Source organism: Cadophora gregata (genome assembly GCF_030347475.1).
Source record: "Cadophora gregata isolate MNR1 chromosome Unknown scaffold_16, whole genome shotgun sequence".
Classification (NCBI taxonomy): Eukaryota; Fungi; Ascomycota; class Leotiomycetes; order Helotiales; family Ploettnerulaceae; genus Cadophora; species Cadophora gregata.
In genome coordinates, this window is record NW_026695939.1 from 878,758 (window position 1) to 896,102 (window position 17,345).

At 48.0% G+C, this 17,345-nt stretch overlaps 7 protein-coding genes across 7 annotated transcripts; 5 read left to right on the forward strand and 2 right to left on the reverse strand.

The window, feature by feature from the left end:
• Window positions 1-232: 232 nt before the first annotated feature.
• ONS95_005543 (uncharacterized protein) lies at window positions 233-2,067 on the forward strand (the record flags this gene model as incomplete). The annotated part of the gene is made up of 2 exons (XM_058498954.1): window positions 233-710; window positions 761-2,067. 2 exons carry the CDS (start codon window positions 233-235, stop codon window positions 2,065-2,067), a joined length of 1,785 nt encoding a protein of 594 aa, XP_058351221.1.
• Window positions 2,068-2,903: 836 nt separating this feature from the next.
• Window positions 2,904-4,658, forward strand: ONS95_005544 (uncharacterized protein; the record flags this gene model as incomplete). The annotated part of the gene is made up of 4 exons (XM_058498955.1): window positions 2,904-3,478; window positions 3,527-3,607; window positions 3,670-4,093; window positions 4,170-4,658. The coding sequence occupies 4 exons, from the start codon at window positions 2,904-2,906 to the stop codon at window positions 4,656-4,658; spliced, it is 1,569 nt and encodes a 522-aa protein (XP_058351222.1).
• Window positions 4,659-4,972: 314 nt separating this feature from the next.
• On the reverse strand, window positions 4,973-7,294 carry ONS95_005545 (uncharacterized protein). Its single transcript, XM_058498956.1, has 6 exons — window positions 6,879-7,294; window positions 5,965-6,814; window positions 5,676-5,829; window positions 5,483-5,615; window positions 5,382-5,428; window positions 4,973-5,326 (listed from the first exon to the last, which is right to left on the reverse strand). The coding sequence occupies exons 2-6, from the start codon at window positions 6,358-6,360 to the stop codon at window positions 5,106-5,108; spliced, it is 951 nt and encodes a 316-aa protein (XP_058351223.1). The 5' UTR covers window positions 6,361-6,814; window positions 6,879-7,294; the 3' UTR covers window positions 4,973-5,105.
• Window positions 7,295-7,537: 243 nt separating this feature from the next.
• On the forward strand, window positions 7,538-12,312 carry ONS95_005546 (uncharacterized protein). Its single transcript, XM_058498957.1, has 4 exons — window positions 7,538-8,650; window positions 8,752-8,868; window positions 9,130-9,161; window positions 9,228-12,312. The coding sequence occupies exons 1-4, from the start codon at window positions 7,969-7,971 to the stop codon at window positions 10,293-10,295; spliced, it is 1,899 nt and encodes a 632-aa protein (XP_058351224.1). The 5' UTR covers window positions 7,538-7,968; the 3' UTR covers window positions 10,296-12,312.
• On the reverse strand, window positions 10,663-12,069 carry ONS95_005547 (uncharacterized protein; the record flags this gene model as incomplete). The annotated part of the gene is made up of 1 exon (XM_058498958.1): window positions 10,663-12,069. The coding sequence occupies one exon, from the start codon at window positions 12,067-12,069 to the stop codon at window positions 10,663-10,665; it is 1,407 nt and encodes a 468-aa protein (XP_058351225.1).
• Window positions 12,313-13,321: 1,009 nt separating the features above from the next.
• ONS95_005548 (uncharacterized protein) lies at window positions 13,322-14,100 on the forward strand (the record flags this gene model as incomplete). The annotated part of the gene is made up of 2 exons (XM_058498959.1): window positions 13,322-13,491; window positions 13,545-14,100. The coding sequence occupies 2 exons, from the start codon at window positions 13,322-13,324 to the stop codon at window positions 14,098-14,100; spliced, it is 726 nt and encodes a 241-aa protein (XP_058351226.1).
• Window positions 14,101-14,989: 889 nt separating this feature from the next.
• On the forward strand, window positions 14,990-16,903 carry ONS95_005549 (uncharacterized protein; the record flags this gene model as incomplete). The annotated part of the gene is made up of 5 exons (XM_058498960.1): window positions 14,990-15,030; window positions 15,086-15,131; window positions 15,189-15,985; window positions 16,078-16,793; window positions 16,848-16,903. 5 exons carry the CDS (start codon window positions 14,990-14,992, stop codon window positions 16,901-16,903), a joined length of 1,656 nt encoding a protein of 551 aa, XP_058351227.1.
• Between the last annotated feature and the right edge of the window lie 442 nt (window positions 16,904-17,345).

A 17,345-nucleotide genomic window follows, 5' to 3' on the forward strand; every position in this document is an offset into this window, starting at 1 on the left:
AGTCAGCGCACTTGCCAATTGCTCCCGAAAGCTGTCCAATGATTATTCATGACGACCTACCTACCTAGCAGCCTTACAACATTCCTTACGCCCTTGTCCTCGGCATCATGACAATGCACTGTCTTTTCATACTTGCAGTAATTGCCCCGTTTCCGCTCGAGCAACCTCCTTGAAGAGCAACCGACGGGCACTCCAACTCGGAGACTCCAACTCGGAGGAGTAACGAGACGAGATGAGCTTCTACGAAGCCGGCGCAGCATGGCATGCTGGCGAAGAAGAGATGCACAAGCTTCTACGAGTCCCAGCTCAAGACAATCCCACACAGCCATACCTCACACCGCAAGCCTCGAATACCCTCATCCGGTCCCCGTTGATAGCACTGGGAACTCTCGATGAAGAAGGCAGACCATGGACGACACTATGGGGTGGAGAGGCAGGATTCTCCAGGGCCATTGCACAAGGGATCATTGGGGTCAGGACAACAGTTGATAGAGAGTATGACCCTGTTTTGAAGGTGCTGCTTGGAGACCAGGCCGATGGCGAGGTAGTACAGGTACAAGGGACAGGCAAAATGGTCAGCGGATTGACGATAAATTTGGAGACCAGGAAGAGAGTCAAGCTTTACGGAAGGATGGTTGCAGGGGCTCTTGCAGCCACTGAAGAGGGCGTTGGAGAGGTACAATTGGTTGTCAAGATTGAACAGAGTCTAGGTATGCCGTTTGTGACGTTCAGAACATTACCATCGCCTGACTTCACGCAGGAAATTGCCCGAAATACCTGAACAAGAAGCAAATCGTTCCCCATATTCCACAACCCAAACTTGTTTCTAAAAATCTACTACTACCCGAGGCAGCCGTGAATCTGCTTTCCAAAGCCGACCTTTTCTTCATATCCTCCTCAAACCATGAATCGGATATGGACTGTAATCACAGAGGAGGTCCGCCAGGGTTTGTCAGAATTCTCTCGAATACAGAAGAAGAAGTGACGCTGGTCTATCCTGAGTACTCCGGAAATCGTTTGTATCAAACCCTTGGAAATCTCAGGACAACCCCACGCGCTGGCCTGGTGGTTCCAGACTTTGAGACTGGAAATGTCCTCTATGTCACTGGAACCACGGAAATACTTATTGGGAAGGATGCCACGGACCTCATATCTCATACCAATCTTGCTGTGAAGATCAAAGTCGAAGCAACAAGGTTCGTCTCTGATGGGCTCGCTTTCAGGGGCCATGACGGAGAACTTTCTCCTTATAATCCTCCGGTGCGATATTTGTCGACAGAAACTTCTCATGGTATTGGCGGATTGGAAAAGCAGGTACTCGCTAAGCTCATCGACAAGAAAATGCTTACCCCAACCATTGCAAGGTTCCGCTTCCAGATTGCCGACCCAGGTCAGACGAGCAAATGGAAACCTGGGCAATACGTTGCTCTGAGTTTTGCGGATGAGTTGGACATTGGATATAGTCACATGAGAGATGATGATCCGAAAAGTCTCAACGATGACTTTCTCCGCACGTTCACCGTATCTTCGCGCCAGGATGCGCTCGATGAGTGTGACCAATTTGAGATCACAATTCGGAAGGTTGGTGTCGTTACAGACCTTCTCTTCAGGCACAATATCAGATCGGAACTGGAAGTCCCACTACAGGGATTCGGCGGCGAATTCATAGTCGAGCAGAGCGGATCAGAGAATGTAGCATTTGTAGCGGCCGGGGTTGGAATCACGCCTCTACTAGCTCAGGCTCAAGATCTGGATCTGGAACGACTACACTTATTCTGGACAAATAGAGCAGATGATGTCCCATTAGTCATTGAAACATTCGATCGAATCCCTGGACTTGCTCAAGCATCTACTATTTTCATGACTGGGAGCATCAATGCCGACTCCGAGGATTGGAAGAAGCTTGTGGCTTCGGGAGCGAAGCTTGAGAACAGGAGAATAACGATAGAAGATGTAGGTGCTTATTCGGCGGCTAAATGGTATTTATGCACTGGGCCTGGATTCCGAGCTACTTTGTTGAAGTGGCTGGAAGGAAAGACAGTATTTTTCGAGGACTTTAATTACTAATTCAGGACATGACTTTTGTGTCAGAATGCTGGACCGCTCTCCCTGACATATTCGCATTCTCAATTTCATGTTTCGACTGAAGTGTTCAAGACGTCAGGGACCACTCCTCTGTCGCCTGTTCGAGATGAGATAGATATCAGCAACTCGCGCTATCATGTCAGTGTGACTATTAGAACCAGCTCTGAGCGACCTCTGTTTTCGTTTTCGAAAGGATAAACATTTCAGTGACCAGCATATAACTAGTACATATTAACGGACTGTCAATCGCTGTACTTGAAAATAGCAGCGGCAATCGGGGGGAGAGTGGCTGAATGCACTACCCTTGGGATGGCCCATATCCCCGCCACTGGTTGCGCCGCGCAAAGTCGCCGAAACCCCACAGATGTTGGCAGGGTCTAGACATTCTTGTCTGTACTGTCGATCTCCTTCCATAAATCATATGGGGACTCGCCATGTTTCTTGTCGTATCAGGTATAAGAGTGGGTTAAATTATGGTCTCGCCAGACAGCTCTTTCTCGGGGGACTGTAATATGCAGGCTCTTGAGGTATGAAGCCATCGCATGACTTGTTGTGATGTTGACATGCCTTCGCTTAACAGAGTTTACACATCGACATCAGAGACTTCCCAGGGATAACCTGGACCATTCCCAGGTCTTTGCATCCTAACATCCTCCGCAAGAGTGGATGTTCTCATTACAAAAGTGTCGATCGCCACGTTTGTTTAACAGAAGTTTTGCCGCTCATGTATATTATGAGGGCATTTCGCCTTCTCCATTGGCAGGTTTCTATCCCCCACCCTTTCTACCTCTCCCTCTTTCTTCTAGCTAGTTTTGATCATGGTTAGCGTTCCCTTTTTCAGGCAGCTTTCGGCTGTGTCTCTTGCAAGCCTGTTTCTCCCTAGCAGTGCTTCTCCAGCCTCGTGCTACAATAACACGCCTTCGCCTTCTATCCTTCCTCCTCGCGTAACATTAGACAATGGTCTTATCGTCGACGGCGTCATCAACCCCTCAACCCCAGGTGTCTCAGAATATCTTGGTATCCCCTACGCCAAACCACCCGTCGCCGATCTCCGCTGGGCACCACCACAGTCCTACTCACCTGAAAATGGGACCATCATTAATGCCACATCTATTCCTGCATCTTGCTACCAATACAGCACCGACAATCCCACTCTTCTCACTAAAGAACTTCCTGATTTTGTTGTCGGATCAGCTGGTAACGCCGGGCTCAGTGAGGATTGTTTGACTGTGAGTGTGTATGCGCCTGCGAATGCCGTCAAAAATGGGTCAAGTTTACCGGTTGTCATCTGGGTTTATGGTGGTGGGTTTGCGACAGGGGCCATGGATGTTAAGTACCAAATTCCGTCGAAGTGGATTGAACGGTCGCAGGTACACATTGTGGTGACTTTCAAGTGAGTATCATATCCTCTAATTCGTTCCTACTGACACATCATCTCAAGCTACCGCATTAATATCTTCGGTTATCCAAATGCAGCCGGCTTAGAGGAGCAGAATCTGGGAATCTTGGACCAGAGACTCGCGTAAGTCACATTCTCCTGTTCGCTTCTCAATCCAGTTCTTGGATACTGATGCTCTCGTCAAGTATCGAGTGGACCCAGTCCAACATCGCCAAATTCGGCGGCAACCCTTCTCAAATGGTTCTCTGGGGCCACTCCGCCGGTTCCGTCGCTGTTGACTATTATAACTTCGCCTATCCAAGCGACCCTATCGTCAAAGGTCTAATCATGAATTCTGGTACTGTTCACTTGGACCAACTCGTCAGCCCAGACACTCCACACTCCAACTTCACCTTTGTGGCGAGTAATGTTGGATGTGCGAACCAGACTAACGCCGCTGCCGAATTGGCTTGTATGCGCAACGTTCCCGCTGATGTGATTGAGGATTTTTTGCATGCTTATGAAGACTCGGGTGTCAGTCCTTCCATAACCTTTGCACCAACAGTGGATGATGTGATTGTTTTTGGGAACTACACTGAGAGAACTGCTCTCGGCGCCTTAAGCACACTGGTAAGTCGTCACTCTTCTTACTTTCTCAACCACTCGTTCAAGCGTTTCACATAGAGCTAACATGCCCCCTCCACAGCCCGCCATCATCGGCAACACCGCCAACGAAGGCATGTTTCTCGCACCCTACGTGTCCACCGGCTCCGACCAGTCCATCGCAACCCAGATTTCCTACGAGTACTTCTGGTGTCCATCCACCAAATCCAGCTACGAGCGCCTCGCTGCCAATCGCACCACACATCGTTTCCTCTACTCTGGAAACTTCACCAATGTGTCACCAAAGCCGTGGATCGGTGCGTATCATAGCAGTGAGCTGCCGTCGGTATTTGCAACCCATGATTTGAATGGGGAGTCTGGGGAATTTGAGGTGGCTGTTAGCGAGAAGATGCAGGATGCGTGGTTAGCGTTCGCGAAAGATTTGGATGGTGGACTGGAGGCGTTGGGGTGGGAGGCGTATGAAGGAAGGGGAGGCGCTGTGATGGAATTTGCGGGGGAAGATGGGAGTGTAGGAACGATCGTGGAGTTGGGGGAGATTGAGGAGGAGTGTGCTGCTCAAGGGTTGGCTTAGATGCTTGAGAGTGAGGCTTGTGATGTCCTCAGGAGTGGATGTAGAATTACCTCGGAAAACTGCTTCCATTGTTAAATATTGTATATATCACGACCGATTCCTTGTCATATTCTTAGGAGCTTCGGGACATCAAGGGACAACCCAATTCCAAGTGCCTGGTACTGGGCTAGTATCTGATTTGAGACGGATGCCAACAAACCGATCGGAATGTGAATGTGAAAGTTCTTTATTGTTACAGTGAAAACCCTGATGTGGAAAGAGGAAGAGCTACTATGTACCCAAAGTAAAACGTTTCAATGGAAAGGGAACACCAATTGAGGCCATTGAAGAAGAGAATTGAAATTAATGACATGAGCGCTAGCGCACCTGATTTGCTAGGTTCTATCATTTTATTCTCTTTCTAAAACGTATTCGATAATGTAGATATCGTGCTGCTCCAATCATTGCTTATCCAGCGAACTCATTCTCTGGCCTTCCTTTCGGTCCATCCACGACCTTGTAGCTGAACATGTTACCGCCCTCGTCTGCTTTGCCTTCCATACCATTCCCACCTTTGGCAGACGTGACGAATAAGATGTCGTGATTCTCCCCTCCCCATGTTGGGCAAGTCAGCCGTTGTCCTGAGAAGACTAGCTCCTTTATTTTCTTCCCGCTTGGATCAAAGACCACTAATTTGTGTTAAAAATGGAATCCCCACTGAAGTAAATTGAGGATATGACTTACTGACTCGATTTGTCCCGTAAACTGCAATCCACAGATTTCCATCAGTGCTGTCTTTGTGTTAGCCACGAGTATCAAACATCATGACAAGAGATAATACATACTCCACAACCATCCCATCTGGTTCTCCCTGCGTACCATGAAAGTCTACCAAAGTCCTCTGACTCGAAATCTCTCCCATCTCCAAATCGAAGTCAAAAGCATAAACCATTTGCCCCACAGAATCATTCAGATAGACTGTCAACGTCAGTTTCTCGATGTTACAGTAATAGAGTTAGACATGAACCTTGGACATACAAGTCTTATTATCTGGACTCCAATCAATACCATTCCCACATACTACACCCTCAAACATTTGATGCAAACTGCCATCAGGATCATACCTCCATAATCTTCCCTTTGGCTTTCCGTAACTTTCAGGTGGGCCACCAAGTCCGAAAGATACAGCTTTCTAGTTCGTAGTCAGTATTGAAATATCTAGCTCCCACCCTCAACCCTCTTTCAAGAATTCTCAACAGTGCAGCTGCATAACCCAGAGCCCACAACACATAAGACTTAACAAGAAGGACAGAGACGAAAACCCCACCTTATCAATCTCCGCCGCCCAAAACCTCCCCTTCGCATCAACCCCTCCATCATTAAATCTTCTGCTCTCTCTCTCCCCCTCACTAATAATCTCCTTCAGCACCTCCAACTTCCCCGTCTCCTCATCCATAAACGCAATTCCTCCATGGTACGCACAGATATAACTGCCCTTCACACCCTTCCGGAAATAGAATACTGAGACGCTGTCCGGGAGTTGAAGGATCCGAGAGGGACCTAGGGGAACGCCGGTTTGGGGTGAGATGTGCAGGACGTGTAGTTCTGAGGGAGTTTTGAGGACGTCGACCCAGTGGAGGGTGGAGTCGCTGGGGCGGTAGAGGGGTGCTTCGCCAAGGGTCATGGGGTGGGGTGGGCGGTGGAAGGGCGGGATAGTAGACATTTTGACAAAGGAGTGGGGTGGGAAGTTACTGGAGCGTCGCGAGGCTCTGAAGAATGAGAGTGATTGGGTCTCGTTGATGACAGCGAAGCTGAAATGAAGTGACCGTGATACCTAGGTAGGAAGTGGTTTAACTTGAGGGGTGCTGGCGGGGTTCTCTGGATGCCCCGCCATTCTCTTCATCCCGCTCCCCTGGGCAGCGGCTATTTCCAATATCCTTCCCCCTGCAGACAGTTACGAATAGTGTAAGTTATGACCGGATGCTGAGGGAAGCCGACAAGTGGGAACTTGACGAGAGTGGAACTGGCAATTACAATACAAGCATGTATGTATGACCTCCCCGTGACAACAGTCTGAATGTAGATAAAGAAATAAAGAATACCTGGACTCGATCTACATGGGTGCACTACTTTGTTGTCATCCGTGTTGTGCAGGGGGACATTAAACGAGGACCATACTGTAGCATTGTTAGCCCCTCTCCCCCCTGAAGAACATAGACAATGCGGGAGACGGGTTGGTACCTTAAGCTTACTGCAATAATTCCTCGGTAGAGGCAGAGTATCAGGCGAGTTGCTTTCAGTACATAAGGTCCCTGCTTTGGAATAGGCTACCTTATGTAGATCGACTGCCCAGTGCAGGGGCATTGATTGGATCCGTTGATGGCCTGTTGAAGTAAACAAGACTGCAAGGAAAGTGCAGGTGGGAGAACACTCTCTATGACTTATCTATCTCCTTTCTTTGGAGGGGAGGATCGAATTGATACGACAGGCAAGGTTGGTAGGTGCCGTGTCTGACAGAATTGGCAAGTCGCCCAGGCCAGTGGAACACGATTCATAAATACATGCAAGGGGTAAATTGCAGGTGTCGCCGGCGCCCTCGTGAATTGATCGACGAGCGGGATAGCCTTACAGTAACGGAACAGCTCCTTAACTTAGCTACCTTACATCCTGCGTAATACAGTACAGTACAGGACAGTACAGGTTGTTTCACTCATCTTAGCTTCCATTCCACCGGTCCACCAGGGGCCAACTCAGATACTCATACGTACCCAAATGAATCGCTTGAGTTAGCCAGGTAATTGAGAAGGGGAGGGAGAGGGAATCTCCTCTCGGCCGACCCGACTCCCGTCCCGAGAACGCCGCACCTGCCTGTATGTATATACATCCACCTACCTAAATCTTGTACTGTCATACATCTGCGAACACTTCCATTCGCCTTAGGATGAGAAGGTATTGCACACTTACTTAGCCTTCCACCTTGCCTATTCCCTCTAGTTTCTCCATCAAATCAACCGCTGAAATATGAAAGTCGATCTAGCGGTCATATGACGACTTGAAGATCTATCCCCAATCAGAAGTCGCACTCTCAAGCCTTCCCCCGCATCTCCAGATCTCCTCAACCTCTCGACTTGGGTTACCACTTTCCAACCTACCTTACTGCACGGAGTACATCCGCTGGTCCTAAATAAAGTGGGTGTCACACAAAGGACACACCTACGACAGACTGCTCGACGGTCACACCTGTCCTACCTACACACCTTATCTTTCAGACAACATCAACTTCTCGCTTCCCTTCCCGACTTTTCATATTTTACTTCAATCGTCAAACAAAATGGCCACGGCTGCAACGCAGAGCATGCCCTCCGAGGCTACACCTTCGTACCAGCGCGTCGAGCCAGGTTCTGTGAACCTACCTATCGCAGACCTGTCTCAGATCAAGGCAGTCAAGCCAGAAGACGTTGATCAAGGTACTGAGCTCTGGATCTCATCTTTCAACAAAGCTATCCAGAGTCCTGATCTCGCTGGCTTGACCGATCTATTCTTACCAGAGGCACATTGGCGCGATCACCTCTGCTTATCATGGGATGCACACACTCTCAAGGTTCCAGAGTTCAACAAGTTCTTGAAGCAAGGGTGCAGACTGAAGAGCGTCGGCGTTGACAGGAGCAGCGAGTTCAGATCTCCAACTGTCACCGTCTGCGATGGTCAAGGAAAGATTCCAGGAATTCAGACGTTCTTGACGGTTCAGACTGATATCGGGTCTGGACTTGGCATTGTTCGCTTGGTGCAACAAGGCAAAGGATTGAAATGCTTTTCGTTGTTCACTAGCCTGAGGGAACTAAAGGGCCAAGAAGAAAACATCTTCGGAAGACGGCCTGGAGGAGTCGCTCATGGGGGTCAGCCAGGACGGAAGAATTGGTTAGAGAGACGCGCAGCTGAAGAGAATTGCGAGGACGTTGAACCGACTGTTTTGATTTTGGGAGCTGGACAGGGGGGCCTTACACCTGCTGCCCGTAAGTTCTTCAAGAAGCAGACGAATATCGACGCTTTCAGTGGCGATTTAGTCCCAGATTTCCTGCAGAGTCGAAGACTTGCTAACTCCCAAATAACACAGGGCTGAAGGTACTTGGCATTCCGACTCTTATCATCGATCGTAATCCACGTATTGGAGACAACTGGAGAAATCGCTATCATCAGCTTGTTCTACATGATCCTGTTTGGTATGACCACAGTGAGTATTCCAGGCTTTTCATTACTTTGCCGGACTTTCCAGGATATTTATGTGCCAATCCTATGAGGCGAAGAAAATTGAATGTTTTATGAGATATTCATGACATTTAGACCTGCTTATAGGACGTTTTCGTATCAAAGATGGGGGCATGATTTTGTTGTACGACCACCAGGCTAGCTCGCAAGAGTCATCGTCCTCTGCGTCATGTTGACAGTCTGCATTTCCTTCTATGGCAACATTATTCACTTGAGACTACACTAGTGCCGTACATTAACTTCCCACCACATTGGCCAGTAGGTTTCTCCAGAGAGATCTTCTCTTTCCCCGCAAGCCCACTCACTAATTCACCAACTTCGTAGATCTTCACACCCAAGGACAAGCTCGCCAATTTCTTTGAAAGCTACGCAAGCCTGCTCGAGCTGAACGTTTGGACGTCAACAACAATCAAAGAATCAAAGTGGGATCCTGCGAAGAAATCATGGACTGTAATCGTTGAGCGTACAAGGGAACCTGGAGTCTCAGATGTTCGGATCCTCCATCCCAAGCACATTATTCAAGCAACAGGCCATTCTGGAGAGATGAGTTTCCCTTCTCATATCCCAGGCATCAAGGATTTCAAGGGCGACCGGTTATGCCACTCAAGCCAATTCTCTGGAGCCAAGCTGAATGGCAATGGCAAAAAAGCTATCGTCGTTGGCAGCTGCAATTCTGGACACGACATTGCGCAAGATTATTATGAAAAAGGGTACGATGTAACTATGATCCAGCGCTCCTCAACTTGCGTCATTTCCTCGGATTCGATATTGAAAATTGGGCTTGCTGGACTTTACGATGAAGCAGGACCACCAGTCGAAGACGCTGACCTCGTCTTCTGGAGTATCCCATCGGCAGTCCTCAAAGCAATCCACATCGATGTCACAAAACTGCAAAACGACAATGACTCCAGGATACTTGAAGGCCTTGAAAAGGCGGGCTTCAAGCTTGACCAAGGTCCAGATAGCGCCGGTCTTTTTATGAAATATTTCCAGCGCGGTGGTGGATATTACATAGACGTCGGCGCTTCTCAGCTCATTATCGATGGAAAGATCAAGATCAAGCAAGGTCAAGAAATCACTGGGGTGCTCGCCCATGGTCTCAAATTTGCGGATGGAACAGAACTTCCTGCTGACGAAATCGTCTTCGCCACTGGTTATAAGAACATGCGAACACAAGCCCGTAACATCTTCGGCGACGAGTTGGCTGATCAAGTCCAGGATGTTTGGGGGTTCAACGAGGAGGGTGAGGTCCGTACTATCTGGCGCAAGACTGGACACCCTGGATTCTGGTTTTTTGGTGGGAATCTGGCTCTGTGCAGATATTGGTCTCGGATGATTGCTTTGCAGATAAAGGCTCTTGAAGAGGGTATCTGTGAGTACAGCGATCGTTGATTGATAGTTGGGTTGGGATTGACTGGGAAGACATGATTATTGCTCGACATTTACGCTTTGGAGTTGCTTTAGCTTGGGTCGCTTTACGACCTTATAATTGACCTTCCAAAAGCTATACGGTTCATCAAATGAAACACTTATGCAGGATGTCTGACTGTGGTGCTCATTACATAATAAAGTCGGGTTTGTGAGCGCCGGACCCTGATGGTAGAGGAGCCGTGGTGGACAATGTCGCATCTCACTTGAGAGACAACAGTGACTCTCTAAAACCAACCCACAAAGAGGTAAAGTAAAGATGGAAATTATGCCAGTGGATAATTTCAAATGTCCGTCCACTAGGACAACATGCCTTCTCGTCCGTTTCCAATCATGAGACCACCTCCGCATCCAACCACTCCCACAAATCATACTCCCGTCCCTCTCCATCATATTTCTCCAATCCACTATACTGTGCCTCCCTCCAAACACGCATCACAGCCTTGCCATGCCTATTGACCGCTGCTCTAAACATGCCTCCACAGTTGAAGTCATCGAGACAGTCCGATATCGCGGACTTTATCTCGCCATCTGCAGTCCTTACAAGCTTGAGCTCGATACCGATGACGCCGCCTTCGCCTTCTCCAGTTTGCTGCCAGCGGTCGCCTGCGCTTTGTTGGAGCTCACCATCGCGGCCGGTTATCTGAGCGAGGGCACACTGAAGGGAGGATGAGGGAGATCCATAACGTGCTATGGCGGAGATCGTACGGACGGCGTTGGTCCGTAGGAACGAATCCCCGTTGCCTGTCCCTGACATGGCTGTTGCGCGAAATACTTCGTCTTCTATTCTTCTCGATACAACATCGCCCTCGTCTCTGGGTATGGGAGAGTATGTTGTTAAGCTCGGGAAACAATCAGCCATCAACCCTTTGAGTGTTTCGCTCAGCACAAGTGCCGGCCCAGGTCTTGACAGAAATGTCTCTATCCTGGAGATATTGGATACATCCTCCTCCCACTCCTCCGCCCAAAAGCCCGCCCCAAGAGTTGGCGTATCCCCAATTCTCCCCGTTAACTTATTCGTCATTCCGCCGGTACTCGTAGCGGCACAAATTACACCCTCCGCATCCAGCGCAACAGCACCACACGTCCCCTGTGGAAAGAAATCCTTCTCATCCCACGTCGCGACACCACCTTCCTCCTCCACTTCCTTCTTCAGCCCCTTCAAATGCTGCTCCCACCTTGTTTTTGTATAGAAGTAACTCGGGTCCACCATCTCCAGTCCCCAATCCTCCGCCAACTTCTCCGCACTAAACTTATGCAACTGGCAGTGTCCCTGCGCGCCAGTACTTCTCCGCTCAGGGTCCTCACCATACAAATCCTCCTCCCCCCGTAACAACATCTCCCTCGCAAGCTTAATTGGGTTCTTAATCCGCGTAAGACCCATTACGCCCGTGCCTCTCTTCTTCTTCCCTTTTGATACCATAATCGAAGCTTCGAGTTCATTGATTCCTTCGCGTGTGAAGACAGCGCCGTGGCCGGAGTTGAAGAGTGGGTTGTTTTCGAGCAGGGTGACGGCGAAGGTGGCGGCGTCGAGGGCGGATGTTGAGGATCGATTGGTAGAGAGGGGAAAGGATGAGGGAGAGAGGAGGAAATGGTACGTCTGAGAGAGGATGGTGAGGAGGGAGTGGTGAAATTCGCGGTACTGGGAGGGCGGGAGGTTGGATGGTGTTATGTTGCCTGCGCCGCCGTGGATTATGATCCGTGGCGTTATGCCTTTGGAGGGTTTGCTGTATTCCATCGCGGAAATCAGTTTAAGGGTATCGTGCAGGTGATTGGGGAGGATATGACGGTTTCGAGTGTGAGGCAGGTTGGTTGATGATGTCGTCGAAGTGGGAGGTAGGATGGATAAATATGTCTCTTATCGGGAAAGCTTATCAGATGATGATAGGAAAAGCGGGGCAAGCACTTTTGTCCTTGGCTTGGTAGTTATTTTCTATGTTCAATTCAGTTTTGTGAGAAGGGCATGATCTGAGTATGAGACATTTCGACCAGATAAGTAATATTTTCAAGGACTAGTTTATTTGGCACTGTTTTCACACACTAGAGCAGCTGCTGTTCTACTTTGTCAGGTTGTTTACTGTTAAGCGATATTTGTGATGGCTCCACATCCCCCTGATTTTTCAGAGGCCGTCGCTAAAGATACCCGTGTCGTGGGGAGCGGTCACCAAGTTCTACATGGAGGCAAAAAGCCAAAGGAAACATTATATTAGACACAAAACTCGACATTACTGTGTACAATCCACCTTCCACAAAGAATCTCATTTATTCGGATCATTAGTTTCACTGCCCTTGTACTTAGTCGACTCGGATATCTTCGCCCATCGCGCAAACGCATTGTTGCTCTTTTTCAGCGTGTCCTTGAGCTCCGGAAAACGCCTGATCAGAAGATACCAAATTCAGGCTTTCTGACTGGGATAAGCTCTTGCCGACTAGTGAACTATCATTAGTTATACCAACGAAGTTAAACCATAATATTGGATAGAGGTGAAGGAAGTTCGGTAAAGTTCGGCAAAATTCAAAGTGCGAGGTGTAAGCCAAGACGGGATATAAGGCTGAAATTATATTGCCTGATTAGTTCGTTTTGAAGCTGAGATCCGCTTATCTTGCTTGCTATTTCACAATTGGTTGAAGTCGAACAATTTCCATCGGCTTCTCAACCATTGGGAGTCTGTATATTGACGATGGTCTGATGTAATCTCGACCTTCCTTTTTGACTCAACATGTGATTGATTAGTCGCTGCAGGAGCTGCAGCAGCTTTGAAATGGTAGGCACCTCTGATAGCGTCCGGTTAGCTCATACATGTTGTCAGCTGTAAGCATTGACTGGGCTTGAGGTTACCACGTCACAGAACAACGAAGCCTTTCCAACACGTATCGTAGACTTATTTTCAGCTGCTTGGTCCGCCATTTCGGTCGATTTTCGATTACCGCTCTTTATGTCCCAAGAGAATTGTGGAGAAATTCTTATTTTAAAAATCTCATTGTACAAAATGCATTTGGAGGTGATCAATGTGGTGAGGGGCTTGCTTGGCTTTGGATCGAAGAGTAAGGTCAGCCAAGATGTCAACACAAAAACAGACGACCATGTATACATTCGAGGCAATATTAACGACCGTGGGCCATGCCCAGCTTTGAATGCTCTATCCAATCAAGGCTATCTGTGAGTTGTAAGAATTTGCTCATGAAAATGTCTCGAGCTGACAAAAGCTTTAGTCCTCGAGATGGCAAGAATATCACATTACCAGAAGTGGAGGCTATATTAAAGTCTACTCTGCACTTCGATGCCCCTTTAGCCTCCTCCCTTGCACGCAGTCTAAAACCAATTCTCAGAAAGGACGGTACTTTCGACCTATTCGATATGAGAAAGCACGATGTGATTGAGCACGACGCATCAATCACTCGATTTGATTTCCGACAAGGCGACAACTACACTTTCCAACCCGCACTATTTGAAGCTTTTCTAGCAGATGCTGATGGGGGACCCGTCACGATCAAGTCGCTTGCGAAGACCTATATCCGAAGGAAGAAGGAGAGCAGAGCAGCTGGATCTCCAAGGTTGCCACTGAACTTGTGGTTTGTGAACTTGCTTCAAACTGTTTCACTTCTGAATACAGCCCAGACTGGTGTTACACTGCAAAAGGATTTACTGGTGGAGTTCTATACAGAAGAGAGAATCTCGGATGTGATCCTGCAGAATCAAAAGACTCGGACTCTGTTTGGCTTGGTTAGCAAGGCGTTGTCACTTCTTTTTTATACTATTTTTTTATGATACCTGGCCAGCGCATCAAGGAGGGAACCATGGCGGGAAAAGTAGTCTGTTTCTGTAGTTTGAACCTAATAGAAGCGGCATTTCTCTGTTCCTTGATTCTACAAAACTGCGCAAGTAGTGCATCGGGGCACCGATCCAAACACAAGCTTATGGTGGTGGTGGTGGTTTCTTGGCCTCGATGTGCATCCTGCAAGGCACTTCGAATCACTTCACGATTTTGACGAAAGCATGATGTAGAATACTTGCATACCTGCAGCAGTAAGTTCAGTATGCTTCTCGTAGCCCATATCAAGTTACATAAGTGCTTTTACAAAGCCAATTTCGCGTAGTGAGGACTGGATATCTGAAGGTAATCAATTGGCTCTTGATCACAAAAAGTGGATGCACTAAAACCCAGAAATTGCTCCGAAGTAGGAATATTGTGAAAGCACACGTCATTGCATATATACCAAACAGTGATACATAATGCAGGACAAAGCTTAGTTCTGCTTCGATCGCTGATCTTTTCACATCAAAATTGTCGTGAGCGGAAGAGCTTTGGAGCGGACAAGAACCCCTCCCAACCCCGCTCACATGACCAACTCCGCTCCATGTTTGGAGCAGTTCACCACGCTGAGTTTTTCTGACATCGTCGCAACCTCAACGATAGGATGATTATAGGCTTTCCGTATCTCCGTTGGAAGCAGCTTGTCCAGACCTGGAATATCTAAAACTTAAATAAGCCAGCTTTTCTCCACTGGAAAGCCGAGATTATAAAGAGAGCGGTTCAGCGGCTCGAATCCGCTTTCACCAATTTCTGGTGAGCAGGGGCTTCAAGATCAGACTTTTATTGACATTTGAACCTTGATTAGGCATTTATCAAGCATATACTCAGGACTCGTAACCAATAATGTCAACCAGACATGCACCCCAGGCTTGTGTCCCATGCAGGTACGGAGATCCGTTGCCTCCAACTAGTCATTAATGTCATGCTAACTTCGTACAGGACCTTGAAGAGAAAGTGTACCAAAGAGTTACCCTCTTGTTCACTAGTATGTCCGAAGCAGGTTATTCGCCTCGAGACACGGTATCTGATCTAGTACTCTCAGTGCCGCCAGCTGCGGAAAGAATGCGGATATCCGACTTCCTTGCGGATCCGATCTGCACGTCCCGAAGAGGTCACTATACTATCTGATCGAGTGAAGCTCCTGGAGCAGCGACTTAGCGGTGAAGTGACTCCAAGTGTCGCTTCAAACCACCCAGCACAAACACAGGTCGAGGGAACTTCAATTTCTCTTCAAGTGACGAGCGGCCATCGCCTGAACTTCCCCACAGCGTTCTTTCTAGACTTAGATTATTACCGGCCAATGCCTTCGGAGCAGCTTAATCCGAACATGTTTGTTCCGCCCGATGTCTTGCATTTCCTGGAGTCCAAGAACACGATGCAAGCTCTCTTCGAAAGGTATCTAACAGGAACGCAGAAATGGCTCCCTATACTCTGGAAACGGCGCACAACGGAAAAAATCAATAGCTTCAGTGAAAGCATGGAATCAGGATTGGTGCTTCTGCTCTTGTGTATGAAGATGGTTACCGAGCCTCCAAGGGACCAAGACCACGCAGCGTCAACACCCTTGTATCGAACTGCCAAGGGACTGTGTTTTAGACTGGAGAACTCTTGTGCAATATCTCTCTACCTTCTCCAGGCTATAGTATTCATCGCTGTTTACGAGCTAGGTCATGGGATATTCCCTGCTGCGCAATTGACGATTGCACATGCAGCCAGGTTGGGCATTATCATGGGACTTCATGATAGAAAACATGCTCCTCAGCTATTCAAAGATCCTGATACATATAATATGAGAGAAGAGGAAAGGCGAACTTGGTGGGCTATCATTATCCTGGAGCGGTAAGTTGGATTTGTTTGACATCTTCGCTCATCTCTCCTTGACTGCCCAGCCTTGTCAACAGTCCACTCTGTCCTCAGCCTAACATGTCCAGATACATGAGTTTGGGGACATATGGACAGCCTCTCGCAACACCTGAGCCACACCAGGGTGCACTTCTCCCATCTTCTGAAGATGCTTGGGATACTCAAGGCGGATGCCTCGGTTCAAATTTCCCTCTATTCGCATCATCATTTACCCCCACGACTGATATTGGATCATACGCCAGTACATGTCAAGCAGCCCATATCTTAGGCCTCGTTCTTCGACATCGTGACGAGCTAAAATCGGTCGTGTCTGATACCCACTACCGAATCACAGAAGCTCAACGCCTACATCAGACTCTTGTCTTGCTAAATCAGCACCTTGCTGGTCAAGTATCAAAAGACACTAAAAATTCCAGCAGTTTTTACACAGCTATGGGACTCTGCTACGCAGCTAGAGTCACGCTTTATAACCTGTATGCGTGCAATGAGCATTATTCTGCAACGGAAGCGAGAATAGCAGAGGAGACTGAGATGCAGCGAGCTTCCATTGAAGGTCTGAAGGAAGTCACACAGTGCGTGTATCGACTAGCACAGGCCATCCTTGATGCTGCTGTAATGGATGATCAGTTGATCTCTAGGAGTTTGCTTCTTACCCACTCACTGTATTTTGCAGCATCGGAGCTGGGATGGTTCATCAAAGAGATGAATTATCTTGAAGATGTACAGTTCTTGAAAGGAGTGGTAGAACTTCTAAAGCTGATATCAAAGACTTGGAGGGTGGCTGGTAGGTGGAGGTATAACTGCCTAAGCAGGTACTGATGAGCTGACTTCTTGCTAGAACATTATCTAAAAGTTCTCGAGGAGGATGGATCCTTGGCATCACTTGCTACCTGATACCCCAAAAGCCATTTAGGTTACTCTGCTAGGCTGATTTGTGTCCTTGCTTGACATGGCTGGGACAGAATTAACTGCAATGAATTAGAACGAGATAGCTTTAGATTCGACATAGGATAATTTGATGATCTTGAAAGCTGGCATATGAAACGTTTCACACTATCTTAGTTGAAGGATTTATAGATAATGGCACTCAGTGTACCACTTCACGTTAGTTCATTCTCACCTTCAATTGGTATCTGGCGAAGAATCACGTGGATTGGATACCATCACTCCAAAACTAGAGAGTTATTCAAGCCATTTCCATGCGCCCCTGCTCTGTCGAATCGCAGAGGAGACGCAAAGTAATCACCGATCAAATCCACCTAGTCTTAAGAACATCTAACCAATGATCGTACGCGTCTACCACCTCTCAAGTCATGAGAGCCATATGGGAGATCTC

Coding starts and splice junctions, on each gene's coding strand:
- ONS95_005545 (XM_058498956.1), bottom strand. CDS start 6,360: ATGTCTACTATCCCGCCCTTCCACCGCCCACCCCACCCCATGACCCTT. Junction 5,830..5,964: donor GGGCGGCGGAGATTGATAAG/GTGGGGTTTTCG, acceptor ACTACGAACTAG/AAAGCTGTATCTTTCGGACT. Junction 5,429..5,482: donor CCAGATGGGATGGTTGTGGA/GTATGTATTATC, acceptor ACACAAAGACAG/CACTGATGGAAATCTGTGGA.
- ONS95_005546 (XM_058498957.1), top strand. CDS start 7,969: ATGGCCACGGCTGCAACGCAGAGCATGCCCTCCGAGGCTACACCTTCG. Junction 8,869..9,129: donor TCCTGTTTGGTATGACCACA/GTGAGTATTCCA, acceptor AGACTACACTAG/TGCCGTACATTAACTTCCCA. Junction 9,162..9,227: donor ACTTCCCACCACATTGGCCA/GTAGGTTTCTCC, acceptor CCAACTTCGTAG/ATCTTCACACCCAAGGACAA.